The 19,306-nt window shown below is 45.6% G+C and overlaps 1 protein-coding gene across 3 annotated transcripts in view; it reads left to right on the top strand.

Moving 5' to 3' along the window:
- The first annotated feature begins 2,707 nt into the window (after positions 1-2,707).
- Positions 2,708-19,306, top strand: part of Gyg (glycogenin 1) — a 37,588-nt gene continuing 20,989 nt past the window's right edge. Inside the window, exons 1-2 of one of the 3 annotated variants that reach the window (XM_065435928.2) lie at positions 2,708-2,726; positions 17,316-17,457. In XM_065435928.2, the coding sequence (XP_065292000.1) occupies positions 17,453-17,457 (5 nt within the window). In that variant the 5' untranslated portion in view covers positions 2,708-2,726; positions 17,316-17,452. Of the gene's footprint in view, positions 2,727-13,507; positions 13,668-15,161; positions 15,676-17,315; positions 17,458-19,306 lie in introns of those variants that run through there. The other 2 variants (XM_065435924.2, XM_065435903.2) reach the window with 2 other exon arrangements.

Genomic DNA, 19,306 nt, shown 5'->3' with positions numbered 1-19,306 from the left:
CACTGGTCTCTCGGCTCGTTGCAGTCCGATGTCTGCGGTAGCCGTTTCTATAGTTTGACGGCGAGTACAGCAGACTGACCAACAGCATCCACCCCGACTCACCCCGCAGTGTGGAAACTCCCTTTTTTTTTTCCATGAATGCCGGGCCTCCTTTCTTACACGCGCCGAGGGGCATTGAACTCGGGGTCCCTACGGCCTTTTGCGACGTGGCTCGCGTTTCCGGGACCATTTGTGTCCCCGTGGATGACCCTTGCCCCTCTTTGTCGTCCGTGGAGGCAAGCGGGAAAGGAGACTGAAAGGGCTTTCAAAGGGAAACCGCACGGGCCGTCGAAGAAAATGTTCAGGTGGCCGTAAAGCTCGCGGGGGAATGGGACAGCTCATTATAGACACTGTACGTGGGATCAGGAACAGGAAACTCCGGAAGCGGTAAACACAATGGCGCAAGATGAGCAAGTGGGAAGCTGAAAATACCGTTTGGTAATCGAACGTTGCTCAGACTGCAAATATTGGCACGCGCTTACACATGTTACGAGATCACCAATCGGGTAAGAAGTTGGCGCTTACATAGCTGACACTAGTCAACAACCAAAACTGTCAAGCTATCACTTCTACTGACGACGCCCCGTGAAGAACCGACCGTAAATGTCCGTGACATATGAACCTTAGACAGAAGAAGATGAAGAAAAAAAAAAAGTTGTGGTTGTGGAAAGGTATACGGGCTAGCAAGACCGATCGACTGGAATCACTAAATGTTTGTGTTGTCCCACAATGTATCTGTTTCTCTAATTTGCTAGTATGACAGCTCAACTACAACTCGAACTGCCGCTTACGACTGGTTCTGTTTTACGCCATGATTTAGGCCGCCTAAAGCCTTTTCAGTGAATTAATGAACATATTTATTGAAAGGGCTGACACTTGGGCTTCGTTTGGGAAAAGGTAGTAGGGACGGTATATCTCGGTGGATGCTTGTTTTCCCATAGGCAGGAAGTTTTCATATTCCCAGGGGGGGAGGGCTGGAAACCGACTAGCTTTCCGAACCCCATATATATGTATATATACAGGGCGTCCCAGATAACTTGGACCAAGATGTTTAGAATACCCAAGAGCTCTAGAGAAATCGTACCGACTGCATAGTAGCCGTAGTCGTATGTATTTACGGCCAGTATATTTTTCATCACGAAGTATTACTTAATTACTTTTAATTAGTGAACTTCTTAATTATTGCTTGAATCGCAAACATATCAATTACAAAGTTGTAGCGAACCTCAAATACCCTCCGTATCAAGCATTTGTTTAGTGCTCAGCTTTGCCTCGTTGGTTTTTCCGAGAAAAAAACTAAAGCGCGCGAAACATCCAAAATACGAAATAGGCGCTCGCGGGCTGCTACTCAAGCGCTCCCAAGCGAATAGCCACGGATACACGGCTTTACTAGCGGCGGCAGCTCGAAACAGGGCTTCATGATATGTGATGATCGCGGCATCAAGAGAACATGCCGTTTACTAATTGACAAGCGTTGCGGAGCCTTGTACGATGCGGCGATAAGAGAATGCTGCCGTATATCTTTCAATGATTGCTTGTACGCGCTTTAGTAGCGGCGTGCGAGTGCGCATCTATTTCGTATTTCGCGTATTTCGCGGGCTTTTGTTTTTTCTTGGAAAGAACAACCAGGACCACTTCAGCGTGAAATAAATGCTTGATTAGGAGGTTATGTAAGGTGCCCTACAACTTTGTAATTGATATGTTTGCGATTCAAGCAATAATCAAAGCGTTCACTAATTAAAAGTAATTAATTAAGCAATACTTCGTGATGAAAAAAATGCTGGCCGTGAGTGCATACGGCTACGGCTACTATGCAGTCGGTACGATTTCTCTAGAGCTCTTGGGTATTTTTAATATCTTGGTCCAAGTTAGCTGGGACACCCTGTATATATTTCTTGCACTTGAAGAAACTTCTTGTGACTTCGAAAACTCGTTCACTGAAGTGACGGCCTAATGTGACAATTTACAAGTCCTCATAGTAGGAGACAGTTCAACTTCACAGCCTGAGTTCTCTCCCACCACCAAGAACCTGGCATTTCTCGGTGGTGTAATCTTCCTTCATGTAATTGTCGTATACTTCACTATGACTGATACTACTCCACCTTTCCGGAAAGAAAATGCAGCATCTAATTTTTTTCTGTGAGTCCGAGTATAGGCGCTCCTGCGCATGACTGCTGTCGATTCTGATTTCGAGTGAATCCGGCTTGGGCTCATTTCGGTTACTGAGTGAATTATGCAATGTTCCCCAACTATCATGCACCAATACTTAAGAAGAGAGCAATTGCGTTACTCGAAGAAAATCTAGTGCATAGTGTTTCCAGTACAGTGTAGTAGCCGCCAGTAAATTTTTCGTTACTGAGATTTAATCACGTAATTATAATTATTATCTAACTCGAGAAGTACAGTCGTTACAATCAAAATGTCAATGAGGCATTTGTAGGGCACCCCCAAATGACATCATACTGCGGCGTTTTCAGCGACGTAATAATTGTGTAAATTTTTTTTCCCGACTGGTACAGAAACCCTACAAAAAAATGAAAAACACCACGTGACTGCGCTCCCACCCGCATCAATTCATGTTTCTTTATTTACCAGAAAATAACCTGGCTGGACTCCTGGGCTAAAAGCTGCAAGAAAACAGCTTGACGGGGTCCAGGAGACCATACATACATGGCGACATGCGACAGGTAAACTGATAACAGATGTTTAAAAGCATCACATACAAAAGTTGTTTACACAGCTAGTAGAACATCATTATACATTAATTAAGAACGTGCACTCTTATTGAAAAGAAAAAAAAACAATGGATTTGTGTTGCGATGCACAACAAACATATATTGAAGAAGCTAAAAAGCACTATTCTACCATAATACGTAACACTAATTTTACTAACAGAAAGAAATGGTAACACAACTAATGGAAAAACTAACCGCATTAGTATAAAATAACATCAGTTATATTGATACCAATTAGCAAGAATGAAACAATAATGCATTAGGTCTCAGACACCAGAGTAATCTGTTTTGTAGAATAAAGTCCATTACTAATGAAGACCCTATATTAATAAAAAAAGTTAATGAATAAATGAATTAGTTGTTCAGAAATATTTCTTGTAATATACTATGGTTTTGTCTGAGTCATTATTTTTGTTTAGAATAAATGGAAGGTTATGTTTCCAAGACTGGTGTTTATAGCTGTAACAGCCACAGCTTCGACGTCACTTGTAAGTGCTAAAAATTCAAAGCCATCAGTAATTAAAGAAAAATCAGAAACAAGTTCATATGTCCGACAACCTTTCATTTTTATTATTCTGACGATTAATAAAAAAAGGTGTGTAACCGTCAAGACAATGCACATCACAGCCATCGTAGTACCAAGTCTCAGTTATCATGATTATGTTGAACTTAAACAATAACTGGTTAATTAAGCATATTATTTCATATTTGTTTCCAACTGCGGAGCGTGCATTCAAGTTCACAACAGACTTTTGTAATTGAGTCTGTGGGAACATCACGTTGTAGAGCGAGGCTCATCTTGACTTTCTTGCTTTTGTAGCTGTGCAAAGCCGAAAGTCTCTATTAGTAAAATTTTTCAAGGTCAACTTCACGAGCGATTTGTATAGCATCGAAATCATCAGACTTGCGCGCAAATATTTTCCCGTTGAAAAACCAAACAGACTTCCAGTGCATCTCATGCTTGCGCTTCAGCGCAAGGCAGAGATGCTCATTTATGTAGATCTGCGCATCGTGTCCGATATCATTGTTGCGGACGCCCATCGTTTTTTGCTTTTTTTTTTAGCATCAGATCTCGCTTTGCCCTAGTCTTAAACTGGACGATGATGTTGCTTCGACCAGGATTTCGGATCGGAACGCGATGACATGCTTCTATGTCAGATTCTTGAATAGGCTCGTTAATAGCCTCTACAATCTTTGAGACGACGTTCAGAACGTTCTGATTGTCTTCCTTTCGGACGCTTTGAATTTCAATATTAGAGTTTATAAAATATTGTTCAAGGTGAACCAGCCGTTTCTCTAGATATTTTGTATGAGTCTCAAGTGTCGGGCATTTTGCCCGAAGTTCTGTTACTTTCGGTCAATTCAGTATTTTCTACTTCTGCTGGTGCGAGTTGGCTTTTCGGGTCTTCTATAGTTTTGTGAGCAAACTCAAGGCTCTGGGCAACATTGCGTTGCTCAGTTCGCAATTCACGCATTTCATTTCTGAGTTCCCTCTCAAACGAGTCGCGCAACATTTTCATTTCTTGTTTAAGGTCATCCTTGAGTTTCATGAGATCATTCCTGACGTCCTCCTTAATCCTCGCTATATCTTTCGACATGAGTGAAAGAAGCAGGTCACAAAGATAGTACACAAAATCAAGTAGCCAAAGCAACGAAAAGCACAAAGCTTGGCAGCAGTGACGATTGTGGAAAAGCTAAGTATTAGGGCAAAAAGTGTTAGCACCAATCATAAAGCAGTGACCTCAAACAAGCTGATTGAAAGCAACTGCTTTGCCTGTCGTAAACCTGAAGAGACAGCGCGTGCAGTGGCGTAGCTAGGTCGTCTGGCACCTGGGGCCCATAGGTATACTGTCAAGCCTATAGCCCCCCCCACCCCCCCCCCCACCCCCAACTGTAGTGAGGAAGGCGATTTTCAGGGTGGGGGAGTACAGCACCAGCACAGCCGCCTTGGATACCTCGCATGTCCCCTCTTTGCCTTCGCTTTCGTTCCCAGAGATCGCGAATGTAGCAGATATAGACGCTGTTTTATTTCCTGCACCAAATAAACACCGGGTGCTGTACTGATCCCTTTTGATAAGTACATTTGCACATCAGCTGTCAGACTGCTGGCAGCCATTACAGATGTGGCATTGTGGAAAATATGGTTCACAAGTAACAAAAATATTTTAATAAAGTACGTTTTAATTAGTAATTTTAGAGGCGATATTGCATTTGGAAAATTGAAGCCCGACAGCCATACAGGGCTACCATAAATGATTCATCCGTTTTGAAAAGACTATATATTTAAAAGTATTGCACGTAGACATGTGTACGTGTAATAGTTTTGAAAATATAGCCTGTACGTGTAATACTTCTGAAAATATATCCTTTAACCGCAGCACTGATGCATTCTTTGAGCCCGACTAAGGATTGCGATAGTGGGGGCACGTAAGGACCTCAACGTACCCCCACTACGGCAATCCCTAGTCGAGCTCAAAGAAGGTATCAGTGCTGCGGCGCGGACAATTGACAGGACTATGCTACAAAATGTGTAGAATGAGCTCGATTATCGTCTGGACGTGTGTCGTCTCACCAGAGAGACACATATTGAGCATTTGTAGAGGGTGTATAAACTTGATGAGTTTGTGGTTCTTTTCATGTATCTTTCAAGTGTCTACGTGTAATACTCTTGAAAATATAGCCTTTTCAAAACGAATGAATCATTTATGCTAGCCCTCTTTGTTGCCCAAAAACAATGTCACGATGTCGTGCAGTATTTTGGCTGTGGGCATGCCCTGAACCCAAACGAAAATTAATTAGTTTTATAAATGCGCGAACAAACAAACGACCACAGACAGCACACAAGGACAGGCGCAGTCCTTGTGTGATCTCTCTGTGGCCGTTTGTCCGCGCTGTTATAAAACTGTTTGCTAATATGCGCAAACTCACCGAACAGCAAGTTCTTCTAAGAAAATTAAATAGCGTGTCAGTGACGATGACCTCCTTATCCTATTAGGAAACGCCACCTGCTTCCCTGCTGCTATGACATTACGAGTTCTCTCCATTCTGATCCATAGAACGTTTCTTTATTTGCTGCTACTGGCAAACGCCATTACCCGAGCTGCCGTACCGCCACAAGGTCGGGAACGGAATTGAGCACGCTTCGCGTCGGTTCCTGGCATCACCACACACAGAAAAAGAGAAGACCGCAATGATGCCCGTGCCAGCGGAAGCTTGCGCTATCGTTGGTATGCACTCGCGATAGATATATCCACGTCGCTGGTGCACTATTTCGTATTTATTCTGGTACTGCCATACCGGGCTGCCCGCAGCGCCCAAGTACTGCAGGCTCTAGCACACAAGACGATTTTGTTTATAGAAAACAAAATTGTTGAGTTGCAATGTTTTCTGTATGACTGCTATTTAACCAGTTATTTAAGATATCCTATTTTAACATAGCGCCAACTAAAGAGAAGAAGGAGCCACATCGCCAGACTATGTTTAGCGACGCCCGCTCCGATCACGAGCGCACCGCACGAGCGCACGACGGTGAGTGGTTGAACGACCACTAAGCGAATTAATTTTGTTGAGCCCGCACATTCGTGCACTTATTACATAGGATGTTGATGAAGCTGCAGCCGACAATTCCGCGGCACATCTGGTGCACCTGGTACATGTGCTCAGGCTGCTGGTTACCGGAGCACTCTTTACTACCATTTACGCCCAGTTAAGCCGGCGGAAAGACGTGGGTCTTCAGATATATATGACACCCCCTCTCCTCATACTGGCAGCCCCCTCCTCCCGTTACTACGCCACTGGGCGCGCCACTCTGGTAACGGTAACGGTAACGCCACTTTGGTAAGAGGCACCAAGAGCAGGTTTCGCGACTTCGCAGCTATTCCTTCCTCTAATTTCTACGTCACCCTTATCCGTCTCTCAAGGCCGACTGATCACATTGATGACAGAACACCCCGATAACGCGGCTGAAGCGCCGCGCTGACCACGCACGAAGCGCTGAAAGCAATGGAATAAATTAGAACGTTTTCAAAATCCCGGCTCTGCTGTGATCACAGCATTGAAAGAGTGCGCGCCAATAACTTGCTTCGGACCAAAGCCAAATTAAAGTGACGGTTTTATATTTCATTAGAGCTGTAGGAACAGGTTAGAAAAGGAAATAAAAGATATACAGGCAATGACAGGAAATAAACAGACCGGGAAGCGACTTAGGTGTAGAGAAAAGGCAAAACCCGATGCGTTCAAGAAAGTAAATGTACCACTTCTAAATGAGCCGGACTGGCAACCTGCAGAATAAATAAATAAATAAATAAATAAATAAATAAATAAATAAATAAATAAATAAATAAATAAATAAATAAATAAATAAAATGTCCACGCAGAATCTTCTCTGGGATTTGTCTGAATGACGCATAAGCATATTGTAGTACTGTCGTGCTGTTTCGTGGTAGTGTGCTGGTGTGCAGTGGCGTAGCTAGGTCGTCTGACACCCGGGGCCCATAGGTCTTCCGCAGGGAGAGGACTTCGTGCTGCAGTGAACATAAGATAGGGTGATGATGATGAAGAAGAAGAAGAAATTCCGCACCCCACATTGAACGACCACTGGTACTGGTGCCGATTGCGCTTTACCCAGTGTGCATTGTAGTTAATCCAATAGTGTGCATTATGCAAATTTACCTGGGTGTTTCTGTGAAAATTGGCTTCATCTGTGCACATTATGTTGCTCAAAAAGTCCGGTGACTCATCGGCATTTGTGAGGACCCTGTTCGAGAAATCTAGACGATTGTACAGTTCCCTATCTTCCAAGCATTGGTTCTGGTTAAGGGAGCAGAGGTGAAATACCGTCTTTTAGAATCCTCCAAACTGATGACTTGGAAATTGGTACCCGGGCGCCCACGTCCCGCACGCTAGCATGAGGGTTTGAGGCCGTGAATGCTAGAACATCCGTGCATAGGCTAGGACTCAAAGATGGAGTCCTACACCGCTGTTTCTGGAAACTGCCAGTTTGTCTAAGGTTTTCATAATTTCTGATGTTAATCGAAGCGTTTGGTCCACCGCCACACTTCCATGACTGAAATATATTTGCGGCCTTCCTCTTGTTGCGATTTGCAGCTCCCAAGGCAAGGATCATGCTTTCCTTCTGCTCATTAGGGAAAGACATGGCTACTGGGACGAAACAAAACGCACTTTTAAACCTTTGCACTGACGTTGGCAATTCGCTTTAGAGGTGATAGGTTTTGTAGCAAAAGAAAAAAAAAATCCTGCATTTAATCTACGTCAAGACAACATCTATTACCGCTTGTTTCCAGCACCAAACTCAACGTACGTGTTACTTCAGCCGGGGCGCGCGCAGCAGATAAGGAACTAGCTCGATCACGATGTTTTTCTTTGTTTCCTTCATTTCTTTCTGGCTAACTCAGAGGGAGCTTGTACGAGGGCGCTGCTTTATGATGCGGGTTAGGGTGCCTCGATGCGCGCGCCCTCTCGCACGGCGGCGGAAGGGAGCGCGCGCATCGAGGCACCCTAATGAGAGTGGGAGCGCAGTCACGTGGTGTATTTTCATATATCGCGGGGCGTATTTATCAGTCGGAAAACTTAGTGCGCAATTAGTACGTCGGTGAAGATACCGCAATTAGATGTCGCTTGGCTGTGCCTACGAATGCCTCACTGACACTTTGATAATTAGCACAGCATGTCTCGAGTTAAATAATTAATTACAATTACCTAATTAAATATCAGTAATGAAAAATTTGTGGCGGCTACTACACTTCACCGGGAACAACATGCACTATAGTTTCTCTTCTAGTAACGCAAATGCTCTTTTTTAAAAATCTAGGTGCATGATAGTTAATTGGGACACCTATATATTTGTGACCTCTGCGTACAAGTAGCAATGTTTCCATCCTTAATAAATATTGCAAAATATTAGAAGAGCTTTCTTTTTCATGAGTCATTAGCATTGCTTACTGGAAAGAGAGGCAATACTGAGACACATATCATTCATGTGCATTTCACACGCCGTTGATAGAAGACTCTGCCAAAGAAGTCACTGAAGTCTGCAAGCTTTTTTCAGGGTCAAAAAAGCACGCAAAGCATATTGAAGCAAGGCGAACATACAGCATCGTATTCATTCTCTATGCATAAGCTATCTATACCTTTAGAAATAATTAATTGGCTACCTCCTTCGCTTAAAAAATATAACAAACTTTGTCCTGCGTATACATTTAAATATATTGTGTATGTGCATGGTGTTTACAGTGGAAATTTAAAGCTATGTTGAAGGGAGAAAATAGAGATGAGGCAGCCGCCGCTAGTGCTTCTAATGCGCTTTTCCTCCTATTGTGAAGATCTGCAGAAATAAAGCGAAAGTATGAATTAAAAGCTGTGCACATCCGCGCGAACAATGATGCAGTAAGCTATTCGCAATAATAAAATTTTATGTGAAGATGTCGAGGCAAGTCAAAAGAAACCTCAAATGATGTGGGTGACACAATTCAGGTAATAACATTTTAGGTGCTTGTATAGGGGGCGGGGCATCGGCATCACCGAGGGGTGATGCCGATGCCTTGCCCCCTCCGGAAAACTCCGGAGCGAGCTCGCACCCCCCCCCCCCCCGAATCGGCTCCTATGCAGTCTGCCGCTACATATCACCAACAGCGTTACAACGTTCTTGCCAAAACTTACGAGAATTAAGGGGCCTATATAAATGGGAACATCGAGAAAAGCAGGCTGGACATAGCCTTAAAAAACGAACAAAAATACAAAACACTTAAAAACGCCCGCTTTTAAATTAAAGCCCCTCAATTTTTCAAAAGTAGCGCCATTCTTAGAGCTTTCCGCCACCCCGCTCACCCTGGCGCCTCCTCCTCCACGCTTCCTGTCGCCCCAGCCTCCTCCGCTCCCCCATTGGCCAATCTGTGTCACGTGGAAGCAGGCGCCGCGCTTTTGTATATTTTTTTCTGTCCAGCGTGCGCCGACCTCCATTGTTGGGCCTGCGCGACGAAAGTACGGCAGGCGGACTGACGGAGTGCGTTAGCGTAATAGAATGCTGCTACGCCTTCGGTTGCCGCAACAGACACAGCGAGGGCAAAAAGCTTTTTGCTTTGCCGTCCGGCGGGCGCAACGCAAAAAGAAGTGTGGATTCGCAGGATCGGGCGGGCTGACTTCGAGGAAGTGGCAAAGAACGCACGGCTTAGTGAAGTAAGGGCCACGGCTACTCACAACCTCTTATTTCGAGCCTAGTTCACGCCTTCCGCTTCGAAAACGTGTGTGTTCATGCTCTGCGTGGTTTTCAGCGCGTTGTCTGACTTTTTTTTTTCGAATGTGCTCTCTTTGTTTCATGTAGTTTCGTCTTGCGGTGAAATGCACGCATCTGCAGCTGGCCTGTGACATAAAAGCGACTTTATTCAGGGTGTGTTTTGAGCTCCACCAGAAGTTGGCACATTCTCGACGCTTTTGCTAGGCTCAATATGACTTACGATGCAGTCTTTTAGCTTCGAATGTACGCCCGCATGTATTGATTTGGTTTGTGGTGATTAACGTTTTTAACGTTCCGAAGCGACTAAAGCTAGGATTTAGATCATAGTGAATGGCTCCGGATAACATTATCTAGCTCGCCTGGGGATGTTTAATGTGCACGTTGATCGTAGAGTCGTACGTGGGCCGGTAAATTCCTCGTTGGTGTTTCATAATACTCGCGCGGGCGCGCTAGCGCTGCTTTAGAAGTTGGCGCCTCGGCGCGATTGGATTTCTCCAATAAATTTTATTTACTAGTTGTAACAGCTTGTCATTATTTCGTATTATTGACGGCGCCTCCAGGGCACCAAAGCGGCAACGGGAACACCAAAGCTAGAACCAGGGCTGGATTGGGCTCGCCGAAGCCTGTGCATGCCAAGGGGGTATAAGATCGCGGACAGCCAATTTTGTATGCGAACACTCCCTGCGACGCCTGCATTATTGTAATGTCACGTGCGCTTCAGAGGCCTCCGTTAGCCATTACATGTGCCCTCCTGGAGCAGTACTTGTAAAAAAAAAACAATGTATCCTCACGATTACCAAAGCACCCCGCAATGAAAAAAACGGCCCTGTTGCCAGGCATTGCTGACCGCACACAGCCATTCCGGCTGTGAGCGGTCAGCAATCTCTCACGCGCCGGCCGAACAAAAGTATCCTGCAGGTACATAAATGAACCTACGAAACCACGTACACATACTTTCACGCTGTCAACACCTGAAACTTTAGTAATTACGCGCGTGTTTGAGTACACCGCATGCTTGCGTCGTGACACGAACTCTCAACGTCGCGCGCTTTTCGCCTTAAATACGCCTTGAATAATGGTCCTTTTCTCTATCTCTTCCGCAATTCCAACACGAAATTCTAAAGGCCAGTTACCGACTGACGAAGAAAGATCTCGATTGAAAGAACTGCTCCGCAGGGCTCGAGCGAACTTTTCTGCGGATTTCCTCCCGTAGCGTGTTAGGCGTCGTCTGCTACGGCAGGCCCACCACCGGCGGCGCCACCATCGAGGCCGCGCCGAGCGGAGGAGGAGAGAAGTGAATGGCACTACTTTGGGAGATTGAGGAGTTTTATTTTAGGTAGTGACTACAGTGACGGGGCCCGGCACTTTAAGATCTGTACTACAGTGACGGGGCCCGGTACTTTAACATAATCGTGCACTACAGTGACGGGGCCCGGCACTTTAACATCTGTACTACAGTGACGGGGCCCGGCACTTTACGTCGACACTGTAGCGACGTCAATGGCCGCACTTCTTTCAAACATTCTATGCAAACAACTTCGAGCACTTCACGGCAGGCAGTGAACTTTATTAAGGTCCTGAGGAGCGACTCCGAAACCCCCTTATGAGGGAGGGGGCCGCCGCGAGCCGTTCCGAAGTTGGGACGGGCAGGCCGTGCCTGACCGCCTCCTCCCACTCTTCATCCGTGGTGAGATGACCGTGGTCCCCGTCACCGCCAGAGCATGTGTTCTAAAGTGCAGAATGGATCTCCGCAATCCGGACACCTGCCCCGCACGGACGCGGCATTAGGTTGCCCCTGTGATCCACCACGGCCGCCGCGAACCGGTCGGACGAACCGTATTGGGCGACGTCGACGAACGCGACCGATCGTGGTTCGTCGGCGACGGATCCGAGAAGTGCGGCCCGGGCCCGGCGTGTGCCTACATTGCGTTGCGGGTGCACGTTGCGCGGGAACGGCGAGACCGTGACGGCCTCCCGCGACCACGCGTCGAGCACGCACTGCCTTTCCCTGACGGGTTAAAGTCCAGCGGACTAACTTCTGTGACCCAACCTCATCGAAAGTGTTGTGGACCCCCAGCTGCATGAGCTTCTCGGTGCTGGCGCCTATGGGGATGCCAAGCACTTTACGGACCGCGGTATTTTATTCCAGTACTGTCCACAACACCACGTGAATTTCACGATGTCAGCAACTTCCGTGCAGTAATCGAATACATGATTGCACACATACGGATCGAACGACCGCAATGGGTACTTGTCCACGAATGTACAATCTTTTGCGTATGCACTGTAACACGTATGATGATTATAATAAAGAAAGTTCACTCTAATGGAAGGGGAACGGTAAAAACACATTTAAAAAGTCACGGCCCATGTTCCTGCTTGTGAGCACCTGACAATCATTATTCTACTGAATTAAGAAAAAGAAGCAGCGGGTAATTGCTCGCTTAGAAGACCGATAAACATGCAGTTCGATGAAATTTGAGAAATAATGATATTGAAGCTTCCAAGACTTTAGAAGAAAAGAAAAAGAAAATTAAGACTGAATCATCGCGACGGAACATCACAAGTCGCTGTAGGCGTCGAAGACCCCTGGCTATAACGAAATTATTTTTGAACAGCTCCGATAGTGTCCATGCAACAATGGTAGCTTGCGTACTGTCAAATGCTCATATGCTGCGGCATAAAGCTCACGGCACGGTGCGAAAACGTGCTCGGAGCGAAAGCGAAACATTGCGCGAGGACATGCATGCAGACGCGAAGTCTGTCACCGCGAACCCGTGCGATCGCTGCATTGCAGCTTCATTCTGTTATGCTACATTTATTTACACAGACAGCCATCCCACTATAAGAACATATTTCACATAGTTTTCTCAGCGATTGCTTACGTTTCACGCAAACCGGTTCGGTGGAATCGATTGCGGCGACCGCTCGCAGTCCCAGCTTACTGTACGTAGTAGGCAAAGAGATAGCGTTTGTAAACCATTATGTGCTTTCTGTTTGTCCAACATGATTATTTTAAAGGTAAAATACTGCCATTTCGAGAGTACTTGCAAAATTGTTCAGGAGGGCTGCCGCGTAGTATGTTTATTTAACCTTTATTTAACGCCGACGCATATGAGGCGCTTCCGACAGATGGCGACTCCGTAAGTCGACCTCGCCCCCAATACCGACATAGTGACGGCCCCGTCGGTGTAGTGTTGTTGTTAAAGCGACGGGCCCCGTCACCGTAGTGAGGATGTTAAAGTACCGGGCCCCGTCACTGTAGTGCAGATGTTAAAGTGACGGGCCCCGTCACTGTAGTCACTACCTTTATTTTAAGAGCGTGGCCAAGGAGGTTAAAGTTTTTTATAGCCTCCTTGAGCGTGGCGCCCTCTTCTTGGTGCTGTTGTGTTATTTTTTTAGTCGAAGTTGTCCGTACTCTGCCTAGCTCTTGGGGTTAGTTTCGAAACAACCGGAGCGCCTTGTCGGCCGGCGACCGCACGGACGCTTCTCTCTCGGCAGCGCATGCGCCAGACATTCATTGACTCGATTCATCTCATCTTTTAACCCATTCCCGCGGTCCCTTCGGTGTGCAACAGCTCGCCACCATCCTCGCTCGCTGCTTTTATCGGCACGGAACGAAGTAGCAGCGATGGAGCGCGGTGAGTTCGGCGGGGCGTGTCACAATTGGGGTGCTTCAATTGTCGCCCATTTCCGACATCGAGGACGTGTGCCTCCCATCTTCTTTCCTTCCTTTTTCTCATTAGAACGCGCTACGAAAGCTGTCGTCTGCTGTGTGCACAAAAATAGGTTTTTCGGCGCGCGTAACACGATAGCGCGACGTTTTGGCAGGCATGTGTGACTGCACCTACCTCCACGCCAGCCGTTACGTCATTTTAACTTCTAACCACGTCCTAATTTTTGCTTCGCATCGTGTCCTTGCGTAAGTTACCGCGAGGTATTACCTGATTATGCAAAAGTGGGAATGCGTGCGTAAAGGAGTGTGCTTCGTTGTCTGTTATTGGTTTCACTTCTGAGCGGCGCCGAGGTCGTTAACCGAACTGTACCAGAAGATTAAAGCGCTAGCTGCCATGGTAAATATGTCCAGCACTTCCTTTCTAAAGCTTTTTACCTTTCCCCGACAGAAGTCTTGCAGTTCAATAAGATTCTTTCAATAAGGCGCTTCTCACTGTCAAAGGTGACGTGTTACTAATTTATTTTGTACCGGTAAGAGAACACCGCAGCGCTGCACCTTTGGGTGCTACTAGCAGAGGTAAAAGGTATGTGGACATCAGCCAGGTGCTGCCAGTATTTCTGGTCTAGAGTATTTTTGTTTCGAGCTGCCCTGAGAGCACGCGCACCGCTCTCCGCTTGTTGTGCTATATTGCCGTTTATTAGTTTTGCGTCTCTAGTTCATTTTATTTTAACGTTTTCCCAGCAACAATCGGGGGCGCATGTTTGCTAAATGAGCTTTGGTGCCTATTAACATGTATTTTGTCGTCGGTTCAAACCCAAACTGAAGCATAGGCCTAGAGCCCGCATTTGAACCTTCCATGGGTTTCATGCATGCGCGTCGCATCCGTTAACAAACTCGAGACTCGAGGCCCTTGAACGCATCCGGGCGAACAAAGAGCCATCAGATATGTCGCAGAGCCCGCCTCCACTTGCGGCGATACCTGTCTCCCTCCACCACGCCGTGGCTATATTTACACCCAGACGGTTCACTCTCCGAATTCTTTAGCCAGCGCCACTTAAGTCTTCTGAATCCAGATTATCGCCATGAAATAGTCGTCATAGTGGCGGGAGAGCCCTTCATTGTTCATTCTATTTTGTTAGATTAGACTAATGAACTATTTAGCGAGGCCGCAAGATCAACTGTCACACAGGGACACTCATTTCAAGTGCGCGCGCCCGTCGCCATTGGTTAGTTTTGATTTCGTTTGCGACCTACAATATTTAATTTTCAAAAATAGAGTAAGTTACTCCTATAAATTATTTTTATTCATTTATGCACACTAATATACGTTAAGAAACTAGTATCTGCAAAAGTGGGAGGTACAGCGAGTGAAGGAACCCGCATGTGGATCATTGCAGACAAGCTAGGCCAGGTAGCCGATGTAGCCATAACTAGGCCGCAACGGTAGCCGCCCGGCGTTACCGCATGTTTGAGTATTTGTTTCAAAATAGTGCCTGCATTCTCTTGAAGGTGAAGTAGTTGCAGTCCTAAAGCGCAACGAATCGTAACAGTGGCGGCTGAACGTGTAATAATTACACGAGTAATGTGAGTGTGACGGAAGACAAGCATAAATTCGACCTTGTGGCGTACAGGCAACGACCTTGGCGGCCTGTCACATCCTGTGCGGTCGCTTCACGGCATTGTCTGATTGAAAATAGGACTGCCGCCGTGACACGCCTACCCGTTGGCGATCAGCGGTCTCGAGCAGTGCATACACCTCCGGCTCGGGGAGCATTGTCGTCTTTACCGGACGGCCGTGCAGAGCCGATAACGTTGCTACACTTAGCGTGGGCACACACTCCTTTCTTGCTCGCGAACCGCCGATGCCATGAGCACGCTTAACATTTCCACTGGCCTGACAGCCGCTGCCGGTTGTTCGCCTATGAGATTCGACTCTGCCGCCTACGAGCAAGAGAGCGGCGACACCGGAAAGGGTGAGGTTCTCAGGGGCTGCTTGTAACCGCGAGATTTTGTCCTGAATTAGCGCATATGCAGCAAGCTCTGTTTTGCATGGCGCGCATGCCCGGCTTGCTGTTTGTCCCGAGAAGAGGGAACGCGTGCTTGGCCTGTTAATATGTAACGTCCTATGTAAGTCAGCGTGATTTCTCAATAACGTAAGGTAAAGCAACGCGAAGTATTTTGTTAGCTGCGCTATTGAACGTATACCCTGCGGAACTCGGATCTCGGTTCAAAGCCGAGAACGGTTAACGCCGGCCCTTGAGTTACCTCTGTGGCATATGATTTGCTTCATTTGCGTAAGGTTGCTGATCAGTTGGTCGTGACTAAAAGGTACTGCATTAAATGTCAGCCATTCGCACTTTCAGATTCTACTTTGAGCGTCTAATTCGTGGCATGCAGCTCAACGTCTTGAATTGCAGTTGCATCGTACTGCGTATCGTTCTATATAGACGCTTGTGCGAATTATTTCAGTAAATTTTGAGATTGCATACAGCATTGTGAAAAGTAAGAACTACATTGTGTGTTCTTGTGCCCATGAGGGAAAGGACTGAGAATCAATTCTGCTGAAATGTTTGCCTCAGTAGTGTCACATGCAATCATTGTGCCTGACCATTTGTTATATTTATCTTTGCATGCTCAATCACAGGCATAGTGAGCGAGGAGCTAGCCTGAATCTGGACCTAACTACACATAATTGCCCATACGTCCAGCAAAATTCGCAGCTGTAAATGTTAACAGCAATGCTGTCAATTCAACTCTCCCTTTGCCTCAAGAGCCATGCCGTGTTGAAGTTTGAATGCTGTCTACGAAATCTGGAGGGTAGCACCACGATTGAAGTAGCCAAGGTGCAGTTAACACTGCTCAATAATTTCTAGGCTGTAATTTCAGCATTTGGTGCTTTTTTGAGGTGGCCATGAAAGAGCTTTTCTAAATTGACCCTTCCTCATAGCAATTGCCAAGAAGTACAATTCAATATACTTCATTTCAAGTGGATCTTGGAGCAAAAAGATATTCAGCAATACAGGGGTTAGCACCACCACTACCTTGCAGGTGCAGCTTGACATTTCTGGTGCACAGTACTGTGTGGTCTATTGGTTTTGTGAATGAAAACGTATTTATATGGCTAGAATCTGCATTACTGGAGTACTTGCATATTTTTGCTGTGTCCTGACATATTGCACAAAGTTGTCATGCAGGAATAGGACATTGACATTTTGACTCTTGCTCCAGCTCTTTCATCTGCTACGCTGCTACATCGATCCTCACAATGAGTAGCACCATAGGCAGGGACTGAGCAAGCCAGAGCAAGGGCCAAAACTTTGCGATGACCTGCTCCTACATAACCACCTTCTGCGTCACGACATTATAACAGTAGCCTCCTGGGAAACGAAATTAGCACAAGCTGTAGAAAACTGATTATATAAAAATGATGGTGGCCTGAAGCTTGCCAGCACTTAGTCTAGAGGTCTGGGTTCTTCATCGAACACAAGAAAATGAAATCAAGATATTTTATTTTTAGTGTACTCCTTCAAGACTAAGAATAAGTGCGACATTCAAAAAAGCAGAGGGTTCCGCTGATTCCTTGATGTCTATCATTTCGGGTGCTTGTGTGCAGTGACCGATGAGGCATACGTCACCCTGGCCACGGATGACACCTACTCGCTGGGTGCCCTTGTGTTGGCTCACTCCCTCAAGAGGGTGCACACCTCCCGTCAGCTGGTCATCCTCATCACCAGCACAGTCACACCACAGATGAGGTGAGCGCTCATTGCCACTGGGCAGATTCTGGTTGCTGTGGGTCAGAGGCCTTCCACCAATGTAATTCCTTTTCCATTCTCTTGTGCCTGCTACGTCTGGCTTACACATGGGAATTTCTGGAAGTCATACATCTGTCAACCTACCTGCCACCATTGGTCATATTTTGCTTCCCTTAGTGTTTTTTCTTTAATAGGCATCTGCTGATATTAGAGGGCCTGGCTTGCCCATATTAACTTATCTTGATCTCTGCCTGCTGGAGTATGGCCTGTGTTAAAAGGTTACAAGGCAGATAATCACTATATGCAATTCTGTCTGCTCTTGGTCAACTTCCCAACTGCGGTGGCTTCTGCAGGAACTGCTGTGGGGATTAACAGTGCATGGATTGTTTATTTGAAAACAAAAATACCTGTTTAGGAAATTTCTAGCCAGTGTTTGAACAGTAAAATTTTCAAATCAAATTCAAGATGAATATTTGAAAGACAAAAAACCTCAATGTCAAATCGACTAAAATATTTCTAGTTCCTAAACAAAGAAGTTTGTACAGAGTCCGTATGAAAACAAACAAGAGGATTACATACATTATTTGACACATGTATATATCATGTTAAAGGATTGAAGAATGATAGGCCCATTGGCTCACTCCTAAAAGTATTGTATAAAACACACAGAAAGATAATTTCCAATAGAATAATGGCAACATTTAACTTCAATCAAACAAACAGGCTGGTTTCAGGAAGGGATATTCTACAATGAATCACGTCCATGTCACCATGTAATTGAAAAATCTGCGGAGTGCAATCAGCCTCTCTATATGGCTTTCATAGATTATGAAAAGGCATTTGATTCAGTAGACATACCAGCAGTCACAGAGGTATTGCATAGTCGAGGAGTACAGGATGCATACGTGAATATCGTGAGAAACATCTACAAAGGTTCCAATGCTACCCTGCTTCTCCATAAGAATAGTATAAAATTACCAACAAGAAAAGGGTCAGGCAAGAAGACACAATCTCTCCAATGCTATAATACTCTGCATGCTTAGAAGTGTTCAAGCTATTCGACTGAGAAGGCCCAGGAGTGAAGATCAAAGGTGAATATCTCAGCAATCTTCTGTTTGCAGGTGACATTGGCCTGATCAGCAACACTGAGGATGAATTGGAACAAATGGTTGAGGACATGAACTGAGAAAGTATAAGAGTAGGATTGGCGATTAATATTCAGAAGACAAATCTAATGTTCAATAAACTGTCAAGGGAGCAAGAATTCGTGATCGCCAGTCAGCATCTAGAGTTTATGCAGGAGTAGGTTTATCTAGGTCAGTTACTTACAGGGAACCCTGACAATGAGAAAAAATTTACTGAATAAAAATAGGTTAGAATGCATACAGTAGGCATTACCAAATCCTGACTGGGAGCTTACCACTGTCATTGAAGTGTACTGTCATTGTTTTCTACCGATGCTAACATATTGGGTAGAAACTTGGAGGTTGAGCTTGAGAACACGTTAAGGACTGTGCAAAGATTAATGGAATGATAAATGTTAGGCGTAACGTTAAGAGACAGGAAGAGAGTGGCGTGAATCAGAGCAAATGGGGATAGCTGATATTCTAGTTCACATTAAGAGAAAGTGGAGCTGGGCAGGCCACGTTATGCATAGGGAAGATAACCATTGGACCATTAGTTAGAAAATAGATGCCAAGGAAGGGAAGTGCAGTCGAGGATGGCAGAAAGTTAGGTGGGGTGATGAAATTGGGAAATTTACAAACGCAAATTGGAATCAGCTAGCACATGACAAGGATAATTGGAGATCGCTTGGAGTTGTCCTCATCCTGCAGTGGACATAAAAAAT

The sequence above is a fragment of the Dermacentor albipictus genome, chromosome 1 (genome assembly GCF_038994185.2).
Source record: "Dermacentor albipictus isolate Rhodes 1998 colony chromosome 1, USDA_Dalb.pri_finalv2, whole genome shotgun sequence".
In the NCBI taxonomy this organism is placed as follows: domain Eukaryota; kingdom Metazoa; phylum Arthropoda; class Arachnida; order Ixodida; family Ixodidae; genus Dermacentor; species Dermacentor albipictus.
Note: the sequence above shows the minus strand (reverse complement) of the source record. Positions and strands in the feature narration are given on the sequence as shown.